Source organism: Amia ocellicauda, chromosome 4 (genome assembly GCF_036373705.1).
Source record: "Amia ocellicauda isolate fAmiCal2 chromosome 4, fAmiCal2.hap1, whole genome shotgun sequence".
Lineage (NCBI taxonomy): Eukaryota > Metazoa > Chordata > Actinopteri > Amiiformes > Amiidae > Amia > Amia ocellicauda.
Window position 1 is genome coordinate 3,788,762 of NC_089853.1, and position 14,401 is coordinate 3,803,162.

The following is a 14,401-nucleotide window of genomic DNA, read 5'->3' on the forward strand; positions in this document are numbered from 1 at the left end:
GTTTTAACCAAATGCTTAACTATTCTATGCAAAATCTGTAGTGCAAGATATGCTGTTCTATTAAATTCCAATATATTGCTTCATGATTACTTCTCGTTTGCTCAGAATTGTTAATCCTTGTAAAGTTATCAATACCAGCATGCATCCACTCTAGGTCCGTGTCATTTCTTGGTTGGTTTAGCACAGTATGCAATATATTTTATGCATCCATCCATTTTCAAAAAATGCTTCATCCAATACAGTGTGGTGGAGCCTAACCTGTCAGACTTGGGGTGTAAGGCAGGGTATACCCTGGATGGGACACCAGTCCATCACAGAGCAGCACAAACACACACACACACACACACACACACACACACACACACACACACACACACACACACACACACGGCAACCCATCAACCCAAGCTGCATGGCTCTGGAATTTGGGAGGAAACCCGAGTACTCCGAGAGAACCCACACAGCCATGGGGAGAACATGCCAACTGCGCCTCCATGCTGCGCTAACAGGCACAGCAAATCTAACCATTGCCGATATAAAGAACTGACTTATTCTTCCTCGACAGGAACGTTTGGATAATACAGGTGGAAAATAACAATGACTGACTGTGATTTACAGTACTCTTATATCAGGTGGAGAAAGCTCTTAAGTGTAATGCATGATTAAATTGAAACCAGTAAATGCAGTTCCCAAAATATGCTGTGGCCTTAAATCAGCTATGCCAAGAACACGACTGTGCTGTGAAAAACAAGATTACCTTCATCTACATATTCCATTAACAGAAATGTCCTGAAGCAAATGCAGATGAAAAGCTAAATAAACTGCGTGCAACAGTAACCATCCTTCAAACCACCACTCGGAGCAGATCTGAGGGAAAAGTAGGTCACTTATTTACAATGATATCCTGAACAGTTTCAGTCAAAATAACACCAACTAGCAAATGGATACTCACTATATCATACAGCACAGTTTGTTAGCATTGTGGTAGAAAAACTATATATTATATTCACACACACACACTCTATATACATATACATTTGATTTTACAAGTAAAATAAAAACAAAACACAAGATTATAAATATCATTTTTAGTTAACTTTACAACAGTTATATGTGACCAATATTTTGTAACATAAAAAAGCACTATTAAATAACTGGCACAGCCCTATTATTTATACGGTTCTGAACAAACACAGTGGTTAAATAAATCCAGCCAACTTTTTTTTTTCTTCTCCAGTGAGTAAAATTAATAGAACAATCAAGAAATCCCTTTGTACAAAAACAAAACAAAAACATTCTTTATACAATAGATCAATACAAGATATTTCAATACAAGATATTTTCAACAATTACAAATGTCTTCTCTGAATTCTGTACAAGTCTGTTAGTAATCCTTAAATCAGAAATAAAAGTATAGGGGTCTTGTTAGGCTTGCCGACGAATGGACAAATAACTAATGTTATTGAGCAAAATCACTGTTTTTCATAAACCTTAAGTTAAGTAGCTGCCAAGACCAAAACAGTGGGTCTCAGTGCTATTCGTTTAGCAGCAAATCAGCAAGAGTTATCAAACTGGTTGAACATACTTCACAATAAAAAAAACATCTGAAGGCTTGTCATCGTTTTGGACAACCTCTTAACATTTTAGAGTAATATGTCGACGGCAGAATAACAAGTCTACTAAAACATCTCGCAAGTCCTAAAAATATTTTTTAGTAAGAAACATTCTCCATTTTAAGTGGTCAGTGGTTCTTTTTTTTTTTTTTTTTTTTTAGTGTTTTTCTTTTATGAATTGAATGCGTGTTGACCTTTCAGAAAGTCTTTAGATCTGCCCAACACAACGTCCAATGTATGTGAATGTCATGTAGAGACTGGTACTTCAAAACATATATCTTTTTAAAATCAGTCTATTGCTCTCAGAATGCACCTAATGCAACTCCAGTGAATCTGTATAATACCCATAAGAATGAATTTTCTAGAATCCCAAGTGATTTACTGCATAGTTAAGTATTTTCTTAACAAAATGTATCTTCCTTCATGCATTTCAATTGCTATTTTGATCCTGATGGCACTGTCAGTTGGGATTGTTGGTACACAAGCTTTTGATGTCGAGTTATTTGTGCACAGTGCTTTTAAGATGAGGGCGTAGCAGAATCACTTTGAAATGTTGCAAATGGCAAGAATAGTTTAAAATAATTTAACAACTATAAATACAATTATTTTTTGGCACTTTTATTTCATCAATACATTTTGTTACCCTTTAAAGAAACATTTCCCCTATGCATCAGAAATGATCAATGTCATGTTTTATGTGGTTCTCTCTCGCCTATAAATCTTGTGAACAGATGTTAATCCTTTACAATATGCAGTTAAGAAAATGGGTTTAATGAAAAGAAAATGGTCAAATGCTAAGGAAAAACAACAATAGTTTTTCTCAGTGCTGAGTAATTTTGTAATGCGCTGTGGACCATCGTTGCTATTTTGTAAACGCCCTAAGCTGAAACAAGTGATTAGGCCTTGCCTTAAAATAACTGCCCTGCCCTTTGGCACACAAAGTACAAATACATCATTGTCTAGATGATAAAAACCTTTTTAATTCCATATTTTTCACTAAATTATTTTTGGAAACCTATAATGATTAATCACAAACCACTCAATGTACAAAAACAAAACAAAAAAAGTTCATAAATAGAATTCATAATTGCTCGACACGTGAGTGGCATACTAGAGTATTAAGTTACTAAATCCAGGAACGATCTTTTTTTAAAAGAAAAAAAGAGCAGTCCACAAAACGAGTGACACACAAAAGAAGTCCAATTACAGATCGTTGTTGTCGTCGTTGTTTTTTCAGAACAGTTCCAGATACGTCCGCTTATTTATTGATCAAGTTTGTTTTTTTATTGTTCTCATCCTCCACCCCTCTCAGTCTTTTCTCTGAGGAAGCAGTCGTGGGGTTTGATCTCTCAGCCGGGAGCTGTTTGTGGTGGAGCAGACCCTCAGGGCCGAGCAGAGGAGGGGCAGGCCTGCGTGAAAGCAGTCAGACCTCGCTCTCGGTGGAGGGTTTCCGCGGGAGGTCCCAGCCGGTGTCGGGCAGCGCGCCGTGCCTCTCGGGCGTGGCGGCGGTGGCGGTGTGGATGCTGCTGCACTCGGACTGCTCCTCCTGCAGCAGCTGCTCAGTCTCTGTGTCGTCCAGCGAGCCGCTACTGGCCTGCAGGGACACGGTGTCCGTCTTCATGCACACGTGGTCTCGCAGGATGCCCCCCCGGGATGGCTTGATCTGCTTCAGGTCCTCCCAGTACAGCTCGTCACTGGACAGCAGGCAGATCCCCTCCACAATCTTGATTTTCTCCTTGGTGTAGCTGTTGTCATTATTGGTCTGCAGGAGGAAATCAGAGGGTCAAATCAGAGGGTCATCATCATCAGAATCAGAATAAGGAGGAATATTGGGCTTCCAGTATTTCATCACTTCAGATGCACAAAGCACACCTACTCCCAGTCATTACAACAAGTGTGCTTCATGTATAGTACGCTCTGGGGATAACCAAAAATATCCAAATCCTCTCTTACTGAGACCAGCATCAGAGACTGAAATTGCACTGCTGAACACCAGCTCAGCTGTTTTGCATCCATTTTAACTGGAAACTAAATTCAAATATTCACAAAATTTGAATACAGGAAAAAAAAAAATTCACAATCATATAGGTTTGTTTATGCTGAAGAGAAGCAATTTAGAAACTAAGTTAGCTGATAACTATTTTCTTTTTAAGTAATAACATCAAAGAATGTAGGTAGAATCCCATATTGGTTTTTCCTAATCATAAGATTGTGACGGCACAGCGATTGGTGGGGGGGGCACTCTTCAGTGCCGGCAGTCTCCAGGTACTTCAATGCACCTCTCACCACCCTCACCTTATTTAACCCCCTATTGTTTTGTCAGCCGTCTCCTTTCCCATGCACCACAGCTGCAGATTCGGCCTGTGAGCATCACTAAAAACCCCCCGACATTGCCTCGCCTGTTTATTTGTATTTGCCTTTCTTTTCTTAGTTTGTTGTTGGAGATCTCCCCTCAGGAGTCTGAACACTCCTCCACCAGGAGAAAAGATTTATTTAAAAATAAAGGAGCCTTGTGGCTAAACCTGAACCCTCCATGTCCTCCAGTCCCTGTTACAAAATATATCAATACTAAATAGACTGTTTACATCTGTGTAGATTCATGGTATTTCCTAGAATTGCCCGGATGGTCCAATAACATTGTTCAAGGTGAATTTATCAAACTAGTTTGGAGCAAGATGCAGTCACCACAGGCGGCCTGGATTAATCAATGCTTCTTTAACGTTAAACAAGAGTTTTAATGTTTTCAGCAGTCCGTGCAAAGCCACGTGTTAAAATATATTGTACATTCACATTCCAGCAGTTTAAAACAACAAGAAATTAATAATGGTGTTATTTTCTGATGCATTCAAGGTCACATCCAGTCATGCAGATTGACTACCTTCAGTAATGTGTAGAAAACAGGTCAAAAGATAAAAGGTGAGAGGGAGTTGTAAGGATGGGAAAGCTGTAGAACAAAAAAGAGATGAGTTTGCAAATATGGATATCCTGGTATATCAACATAAAATAACCCATTTGATACTCTGAACAAAAAAGAGGTCTAATACTACCATGTTAAATAAGTGAAAACCGAAATTACACTTGCAAATGTCGTTAACCAATATAATAATACAATAGCCACAGAAATATGCAGATGGAAAAAAACATTAAATTCAAAATGAATCTTGTTTAACAAAAGGGATGAGTGCATTTAAACAATCGTTAATAAAATGTACCTCTTTTTTATATCGTAGCTGGTTATAGATCGGTGGCTTTTGAACAGTCTCTATTTTCACTTCCTGTGTTGATGTTCGGTACGATGGGTTACTGTAGGTGAGGTTGCTCACTCCGGGATCTGCAAATTTAGACTTTTTGTGCCTGAAGAACAATCAAACAATAAATAATTAGACTATGATGTAATGTCTGATAACTTGTAAAAATCAGCTTTGCAAGGCAACATTTTTGTCTACCTTTTTTAATCTATACATTTCTACATGTATGTTTCAAATATACTTGAAAAATAATGTATTGTACATGATTAAAATGCTTAGACAGTAAAAAAGTAATTGTGAAATAATATCAGATATTTTTAATGTCAAATTTGTAATCTTCTAGAAAGGTTATATAGTCAGAAGAAACATACGATCATGGTCGATAACAACCTTCCCCAAAAACAAATATTGATGATGCATATTCTGTCTAGAAATGTTTACTCTGAACAAGTTCACACATTAAAACATACGGTACTTCTAGTTACCTGTATATGATGAATGCAACGATGAGCACCAGGATCGCCAAGATTGTCAGAGCTCCTCCAATGACGTAGCTGATATGCAGACCTTCTCCTTTTAACAGAGACAATTCAATGATTAGTGAGGACATAAACTGGACATCTTGGTTGAATCCTATGTGAATGTATGGCTTCAGTTTAAATCAGAAATATGTGCACGATTTGTAATAAAACTCTAAATGTCTGGTAAAAAGCAGAACGTTAATTATTTCCTCTTACCGCTGGAGGCCGTAACAACCTGACTGCTGTCGGTCCCGCAGCGCTCCAGGCTTTTGTCCTTCCCTGTGCAACTACAGAAACGAGGGAAAAATAGAAAGCGCATCAACAACTGAAGCAATTATGTTAGTTTGTCACTTCAAGCGTTTGGAAGAGATGATCTGAAACTGAATACAAATGACATTAACCTAGAAAGAAAGAAACTTACATTTGCAACAAAATACAACCTAGTATGCAGTAGAATGCATATTTACCATAGTGAGATTCATTTAACGATCAAACTATTCATTCATGTGCTCACAAACAACCATTTCAAACACTGATATAACGGCACACTACGCAGCCGAGTAAGATGCTTACTTTCCCGCGGGCGAGCGATCGGCAGCTTTGGGCTTGTCCGTGGAGGCGCTGGGGATCTTGGGAGGTTTGTGAGGTGGCGTGGTGCTGGTTGTGCTCGTATCAGAGGGGGTGGGAACATAACCTGAAACTTCACAACAAATGAACAGTGTCAGGATTTTGTCTTTAATTTATGATTTAAAAATCAAATTCACTGATTTGTCAGCGCTGTGCTTGGCTGAATACATCACTTACTGGTGGAGCATGGCCTCCCATCGGGCTCATCGGGGCAGGCACAGACGAGGCCTCCAGTTTTGGCGAAACAGAGATGAGTGCAGCCTCCATTATTCACGCTGCAGTGATTGGTACCTTGGATGAGAAAGACGGCGTTTAGCTTTGAGAGAAGAACAAGAAATCACAGAGCTGACAATCCAGGGACATCATATAACACAGTACCCTCCCCAGATATGCTGCCAGTAACGGCTGACTGAAAATGCCACCAATTAACTTAATTTAAATCATTCAACAGTAATTCAAGTGTCTGTTGACAAGGTCTGAAAATGCAGTTTCAATGTGCTGCCAACTATCTTGGGAAAGTAAAGGAAATTCATGTCTAGTGTCTTCCTAGCTTTTGATTTGTTGGGAGTGTGGGCTCTACCCTCGAGCAACATGACTTCAAACACAAGTTCAATAAAACGGGCCACAATGTGTAGTAATGAGTCACAGCAGATGAAACGGCCGACTTACTGATCTTCAAGGAAGGCCGACACAGTGTCTGGGATTAAGAGCCAATGCGATAAACCCATCCTTACCAGACTGTCTCTGTGGGGACACTACAATGATGTCCATTAATCCCTCTACATTGGCCAGAATGGTCTCCTTGCTCCGTCCTGTATGTTTATCTACTCGCTGAATGGACTTGGTTTGCCAGTCAGTCCAGTAAATCCATCGGTCTTGCTGTGAGAGGTGGAAGAGAGGGGTTAATTTTGAAGACACCGTCTCCAACTGAGAATGGAAAGAGAGAGAGAGAGAGAGAGAGAGAGAGAGGGGGGGGGGAAGAGGAGACGGAAGAAAAGAAAATGGAGGTCAGAGATGAGAGGATCTAGGGGGTTGGTGTATGAAAGGAGACATGATTCAGAAGAAGTGAGTGTTGCATAGAAGGGGGGGTGATTTCGTTTTCTGCAGATACCTGTGTGAGGGCGAAAGGGTGGGAGACCGGGCTGACCAGGATCTGGCGAAGTTTTCCATTGAGGTCAGAACTCTCAATTCGGTCCAGATGAGCGTCCACCCAATATATCCTACATAGAGAGGCCCAGCAGGGGGGATTACAGTCTATTAAGAGCTCACCCTTATGATAAACACTTGCATAAAAACACACCAACATTCAGTCGGCTTGTAAACAAACATCTCTTCTATAAATTGATCATTGAGTTCAGCCACACAGTCCTTAGGAGGTGCAGATTTCTCCTATCAAGAGACTGAAAACCTTCAAAAACCCTCATTTTGCTCCCTTTCAGATTTCTGAACTATCACCATGATAAAAGGCACAGAAAAACCTTTAATTTTCTTCTAAAATGCCTGAGGATGAAACGAGAAATTCATCTACATCTAAATATCACTGTTCATGAAGAATCTTTTTTTAAATCAAATATTAATACAACTTTAGCTCCTATAGACAGTCCACACATGCATGTTCACCCTCAGCCAGCGCAGGCGGTCGCGGGGGTTCTGCGGTCTCACCTGCGTGTGTCATAGTCCAGGGTGAGCCCGTTAGGCCAGCCCAGGTCGGTGTTGATCAGGACCTTGCGATCGGACCCATCCAGGTAAGCCCTCTCGATCTTCGCAATGTGACCCCAGTCAGTCCAGAACAGATACCTGGAAACATAGCCGATTCAAATAATGTACTTTGACAACTTTGACTCTTAGAGGATGGAAGTGTAAAACTATTTAATATGATAATGAGTCTTCAGTGATCTGTCTGTAAAATAGTCACACACAATAATCTGAAATCAGCAGGAGAAAACTGATAAAGCCTGTGGAAGGAATACACGTTCCAGCCTGAAGACTTGTGCTTTAATATAGTAAAAAACAAACCAATACATCCAGTTTTCCAATGAATAACTCAGTAACTGCCTCATACCCCTTGCTTGGGAAGACAGCGATGGCTCGGGGCTCGTCCAGACTGTTATTAATGAGCACTTTGCGCGAGGAACCATCCAGTCTGGCCACCTCGATAGTGTTACGGCCCGTGTCGGTCCAATACATATTGCGCGCCACCCAGTCCACGGCCAGGCCATCGGTGGTCTTCAGGCCCTGCCCGATGACTGTTTCCATGCCACTGCCATTGAGGTTTGCACGCCTTCAGACAGAAGAGAGGAACATTGGCACTCCATGTTAAGGTTAAATTGTTACAGAAGGTAGGACTACAATTTCTGCCCATCTTTATGCCAGGAGCTCTTAGGGGACCCAGGGGTCTCAGATGCTCTACCTGATGACATCCAGAGACACATCGGTGTAGTAGACTTTGCCCTCGACGCTGTCGTAGTCCAGAGAGATGACGTTGTGCAGCTCGGGCACCGGCACGTAGACGTCCGTGTAGTCGCTGGTGTCCAGCGAGATGCGCCGGATGCTGACGCGGTTGGAGAAGAGCAGGTAGGTCTCTGGACTGTCGTCACAGGACCGGCTGTCACTCTTCAGCAGGATGCCAGTAGGGCAGGCGCAGGATGTGCCGTTGGGGTTGGGCAGACACAGGTGACTGCAGCCACCGTTTCTCCAGCCACACTTGTTAAACCCTGTGGCGACAGAAAGAGAGACCTTTCACACCATGCTGTGCTGCAGCTGGCTTCTGGTTCGCAGCTGAGACACTCCAGCACTGCAGATATCTGGCTAAAATGTCAGCTCATTTCCATTTGCATTTTCAAAGGCAATCCTCTTATCTACACAAAAGTTAAGGTTTAAAAAAAAAAAAACACTACACTCAAATCTGACATGGACTTACACAGATGACTGGGAATTATATAAACCAACTGGCAACATGTTTAGACACAGGCCGGTGAAAAGTCACCTGCTGCAATAGATTGTTTCGATGTGCACGAGTGTTTGAGGGACGCTGGCACAAAATTCAGGGTCAGGAAGACTAAGAGCCTCGATGGCATAGGAAGGGGCCTTTTCATTCCCAAGGCCGATTTGGACAGATCTCAGGGTGCTGGCGACGGGCCGGACAGGCACCGCGCGGTTATGACAAATGTTTTATTTTATGCTCCATTGATTCCGCCAACAATGATCCCCCTTTGTTGTGGCATCGGAAACAAAAGACAAGCGAAACAAAGCTTTGGATCAGGATAAGAAACGCCAGTGAGACATCATTCGCCTACTTTCTGATCGGTTGTAATCGCTCTTTAATGATTCGACATCCTGTAGAGAGAGCTTGTAAACATATCTAATAATAAATACAATGTTAATCACAGAAGTTCTTTTAACTTCTCGTGTATGCTACACATGTGGACATCAGAAAAATAAAACAAAAACAAACTGTGGGCAGATTAAAACTGCAAAAAAACATAACCCACTTAATTAGGACAATGAAGCTTTGGTAAAAATGTTGAAACTGGAAAATAAAAAATAACAGCGAAGGATAAGGCCAGGTAGAATAAACTGGCATCTGTTTTCTCCCATCTCGGAATGAAATATCATTGCTCTGCTGACTGATTCATCAAGTCTGTTATTTTCCGTTTAAAAGACGGAGCCCCCCCGAGCAGCGCAACTCGGTGAATGCGATGCTCCCGCTGATCGTGTGCAGAAGCAGCAGCGAGCCTCATCAGGGGAATTAATGAACACGCAACAGGAGCCAATTTTCTCCTCCGACTCTCATTAGCTCTCATTTACTCAGAAGCATAAATGCGCGGCGTTAACCAAGCATGCTGTCCCCAGAGCGCCAGACGAGGTGGGTGAATACGCAAGCAGGGGAATAAAAAAAAGTATACTATAACGTTAAAAAGAATGTTTTATTTAAGATAATAACATGAGAAAGGAAAGACATTAGACAAAATCAGGATAGTTTTAGAGAAATTTGGCTCACTGGGCCAGTTATAGCTGGGGAGCCCTTGGGATTATCAATGAAAACCAAAGAGGAGATTTCAAAAGAGTAGATTTTGGGAAAGCATCCGATATACACTCACCTAAAGGATTATTAGGAACACCATACTAATACTGTGTTTGACCCCCTTTCACCTTCAGAACTGCCTTAATTCTACGTGGCATTGATTCAACAAGGTGCTGAAAGCATTCTTTAGAAATGTTGGCCCATATTGATAGGATAGCATCTTGCAGTTGATGGAGATTTGTGGGATGCACATCCAGGGCACGAAGCTCCCGTTCCACCACATCCCAAAGATGCTCTATTGGGTTGAGATCTGGTGACAAGAAACCAATTTGAAATGATTCGACCTTTGTGACATGGTGCATTATCCTGCTGGGAGTAGCCATCAGAGGATGGGTACATGGTGGTCATAAAGGGATGGACATGGTCAGAAACAATGCTCAGGAAGGCCGTGGCATTTAAACGATGCCCAATTGGCACTAAGGGGCCTAAAGTGTGCCAAGAAAACATCCCCCACACCATTACACCACCACCACCAGCCTGCACAGTGGTAACAAGGCATGATGGATCCATGTTCTCATTCTGTTTACGCCAAATTCTGACTCTCCCATCTGAATGTCTCAACAGAAATCGAGACTCATCAGACCAGGCAACATTTTTCCAGTCTTCAACTGTCCAATTTTGGTGAGCTTGTGCAAATTGTAGCCTCTTTTTCCTATTTGTAGTGGAGATGAGTGGTACCCGGTGGGGTCTTCTGCTGTTGTAGCCCATCCGCCTCAAGGTTGTACGTGTTGTGGCTTCACAAATGCTTTGCTGCATACCTCGGTTGTAACGAGTGGTTATTTCAGTCAAAGTTGCTCTTCTATCAGCTTGAATCAGTCGGCCCATTCTCCTCTGACCTCTAGCATCAACAAGGCATTTTCGCCCACAGGACTGCCGCATACTGGATGTTTTTCCCTTTTCACACCGTTCTTTGTAAACCCTAGAAATGGTTGTGCGTGAAAATCCCAGTAACTGAGCAGATTGTGAAATACTCAGACCGGCCCGTCTGGCATCAACAACCATGCCACGCTCAAAATTGCTTAAATCACCTTTCTTTCCCATTCAGACATTCAGTTTGGAGTTCAGGAGATTGTCTTGACCAGGACCACACCCTTAAATGCATTGAAGCAACTGCCATGTGATTGGTTGGTTAGATAATTGCATTAATCAGAAATTGAACAGGTGTTCCTAATAATCCTTTAGGTGAGTGTATATATAGATATATATATATATATATATATTAAAAAAAAATAATTATATATTATATTTATTTATTATTATTATTTATTTTTTTCTGAACGTCAACACTAGAGGGCAGCGTGAGGCCGATTCAGCCAGAATACCCACCCAGAGGTTTCTCCCTGTCCACCGCCTGGATGTCCATCAGCCCTGGCAGGTTGCCTCTCACGGTGATGCTGTTGCCCCCGGTGGTCTTGTCGGCTCTCTGGATGCTGCGGCTCTGCCAGTCGGTCCAGTAGATGTGGGAGCCAAGCAGAGTCAGTCCATACGGGTGTTGGACCGGGGACACCAGCGTCCGCCTGTTCGCTCCGTTCAGGTCCGACGCTTCGATTCGCTGAGAGAAGGAGCAGCAGGACATGGTTTACACTTATAAGTATGTCTTAGAATCAAAATACAACAAAACCTGCCTTTCAAAACCTCTCTTCTCTAGTGCAAAATGTAATTTATTTTGTATTCCTTTGTTTGTAAGGGTTCAGATAGGGTCTACATTTTGATGAAAAACAGGCTCGGTCAGGGCAGGTACAGACCTCTGTGTGTGCATCAGCCCAGAGCAGTTGAGAGCCCGCCTTGTCTATGGCCAGTCCGTTGGGCCAGCCCAAGTTGTTGCTGATGAGGACCGCTCTGTCTGACCCATCCATCCCAGAACGTTCCAGCTTAGCGTGTTCCCCCCAGTCCGTCCAGTACATATACCTGAGAGGGAAGGAAGCGGGGATTCATGAACGTCTCTGTGACACCAACACATTGTAACACAACAGGTGCCCTTAATGAGACATTTTCAATATAAAAAGGGGGTGAGGGAGTTTTTACCCCATTTCGTGGTAGAGGGCAATGGCTCGTGGACTGTCCAGGTTTTGCCATATAAGAACTTTCCTCATCGATCCATTCAGATTGGCAACCTCAATGCGGTTAGTGCCGGTGTCAGTCCAATAAATCTTTCGGCCAACAGCGTCCACAGCCAGTCCATCTGTAGTCATCAATCCTGGTAGACACACAAGAGCACAGAACCCACGGCATTCATCAATCTATCTCAGACACCACACACGCTAACCAGGGAGCCTGTCCGTATTTACAGTCTCCGGTTTAAAGAACGGAGATCTTAAGATTTAAATCCTTTCAATTGGGATCCTTTGAACTCGAGAGAAACCAAGAATGATTATAGTCCAAGAAATCAAACGTGTCCATGAATAATTCATTCCAATGCATATCTAAAATTGATAAAATGTATTTGAAGGTTAATAAAAAACTGTCACTGAAGTCACCGAAACAAAACATTTAAGAAAACTGGAAACAGGGCTAAGGAATGGTTTGGTTTAATCTCTCTGATGTTTGTCAAATAATGAAACTGAATATAACTGAATGAATTAATCAATTGTGGAATCGCGGAGAGCTCCCTTACCGGTGGCAATGATATCCTCGTACTCTGTGCCGTTCAGATTTGCCCGGCTGACTTTCTTCAGTGTGCTATCCGACCAGTAAACTTTACCTGAAGGGGAATAATGTGAAAATACAATTTAACAATGTTCTGGTTTTCAAATGAGGCTTGTTTTCCTGAATTACAGCATTGGTCATAACAATTAAGGGACAGTGGGTCCAAAATGAAGAATATCACTGTTTGTTTTTATTTGTTTCGTGTTTCTGAGAGCTATTCAATTCACATGACATGACATCTACCTTCTTTAGGATCGACACCTATGGCAATCGTGTTCTTCATCGACCCATTTATGGCCAGGACAACGTCAGCAAAGTATGGGATGTCCAGGGACACCATGCGGATGTCTGTTCTTCGTGCAAAAATCAGGAAACTGTTCATACCTTCAGCAGGAAGAGAGGATTTTAAAGCAGGCAGCCTTTAAGGACAGATATCCCAACAGATGTCACCAGATATTAACACAGGCTTATGTTGAAGGAATCAGGTTTAAATAAACAGATAATCGCCAACTAATCATGGTTGCTGTACCTTTAAGAAGATCTGTAAACACATTCATATTCAGAGACCAGATCATTGTCCTCCATGTCTTAAGATGACCAATATGAAAGAACTCTGCTAATGAGATGTCGTTTGCATTTCTGCTCGAACCATGCTTTGCTCGAGTGACAGTACCATGGTAAAACCCCATTTCTGAGTGCAGGCAGGGCGTTTTAAGTTACCGTTCTAGCATTTGTTCTTATTGACGTAAGCGAGAGCTGTCTCTTTCACCCTTTTGCACTTGTGTAAAAGGTTGAATTTCAAAGGCAGATGTCCAAGGGGCACGACTTGCTGGAATCCTGGACACATGAACGTTTCGGGCGGGCGCTTTACCTTGTGTGCAGGTCTTTCCATCAAACTGGAGATTAATGCCTGTCGGACAGGCGCAGCTCGATCCCTTAGGCAAAGGAGCCAGAAGACAGAGGTGGCTACAGCCTCCATTATTCACTTTACATTCTGTATGAACTGGGGTGGAAAAGAAGAGAAAAAAAAAAAAACATCAGAAGAGATGGTTTCGTGTAATGGTCTCCCTCTACTTCTCCTTTTGAATAATGTGGCCCGGGGTTGAATTACACCTCCTGGGGACGACGTGTCAATAGTTCCTCTGTAAAGGGAATTCAGCTGCTTCTCAAAGGTTTAAAACCTTCCAGACAAAATGACACATTCCAAAACGATGCCACATCATTAAAAAAAGAGAAGTCCATTGTTCTCTGCTCATGTGATGTCGCATGTGAGGTTTAACTAAACTCTGCTGCCGAGGTCAGACAGGGCAGCGTATTGCAGATAGAGGAGAGCACATGTGAGACCGTCTACCTGGGGATCGGTGGCGGTGGAACATGTGGATGTCCATGAGGTTCTCGAGGTTCTCAGCCAGCGTGGCCCGGCCCAGGCCGCTGCGTTTGTTGGCACTCTGGATGCTCTTGGACTGCCAGTCAGTCCAGTAGATCTTATCCTCGTGAAGGGTCAGGCCGAAGGGGTGCGGCAGCTGGCTTCCAATCAGCACCTGGGAAACCAAGGTGTGGGTTTGATCAGCATCATGTTTGGCCCATATTCGTCTCCTAGAAACACACTTTCAAAACAAAATATAATCTGCAATACAGTCTACTAAAACAAAAGGAAGAGAG

The 14,401-nt window shown here is 42.4% G+C and overlaps 1 protein-coding gene across 3 annotated transcripts in view; it reads right to left on the reverse strand.

Annotated features, from left to right (window-relative positions):
• Window positions 1-1,073: 1,073 nt before the first annotated feature.
• Window positions 1,074-14,401, reverse strand: part of lrp4 (low density lipoprotein receptor-related protein 4) — a 91,912-nt gene continuing 78,584 nt past the window's right edge. Inside the window, exons 21-38 of one of the 3 annotated variants that reach the window (XM_066700540.1) lie at window positions 14,091-14,280; window positions 13,611-13,742; window positions 12,983-13,123; window positions 12,708-12,794; window positions 12,119-12,290; window positions 11,839-12,001; window positions 11,420-11,645; window positions 8,420-8,723; window positions 8,072-8,290; window positions 7,672-7,806; window positions 7,121-7,229; window positions 6,744-6,888; window positions 6,187-6,300; window positions 5,956-6,082; window positions 5,599-5,669; window positions 5,347-5,434; window positions 4,826-4,967; window positions 1,074-3,375 (exon numbers count right to left, since the gene is read on the reverse strand). In XM_066700540.1, coding sequence (XP_066556637.1) covers window positions 3,037-3,375; window positions 4,826-4,967; window positions 5,347-5,434; window positions 5,599-5,669; window positions 5,956-6,082; window positions 6,187-6,300; window positions 6,744-6,888; window positions 7,121-7,229; window positions 7,672-7,806; window positions 8,072-8,290; window positions 8,420-8,723; window positions 11,420-11,645; window positions 11,839-12,001; window positions 12,119-12,290; window positions 12,708-12,794; window positions 12,983-13,123; window positions 13,611-13,742; window positions 14,091-14,280 — 2,904 coding nt within the window. In that variant the 3' untranslated portion in view covers window positions 1,074-3,036. The other 2 variants (XM_066700539.1, XM_066700541.1) reach the window with 2 other exon arrangements.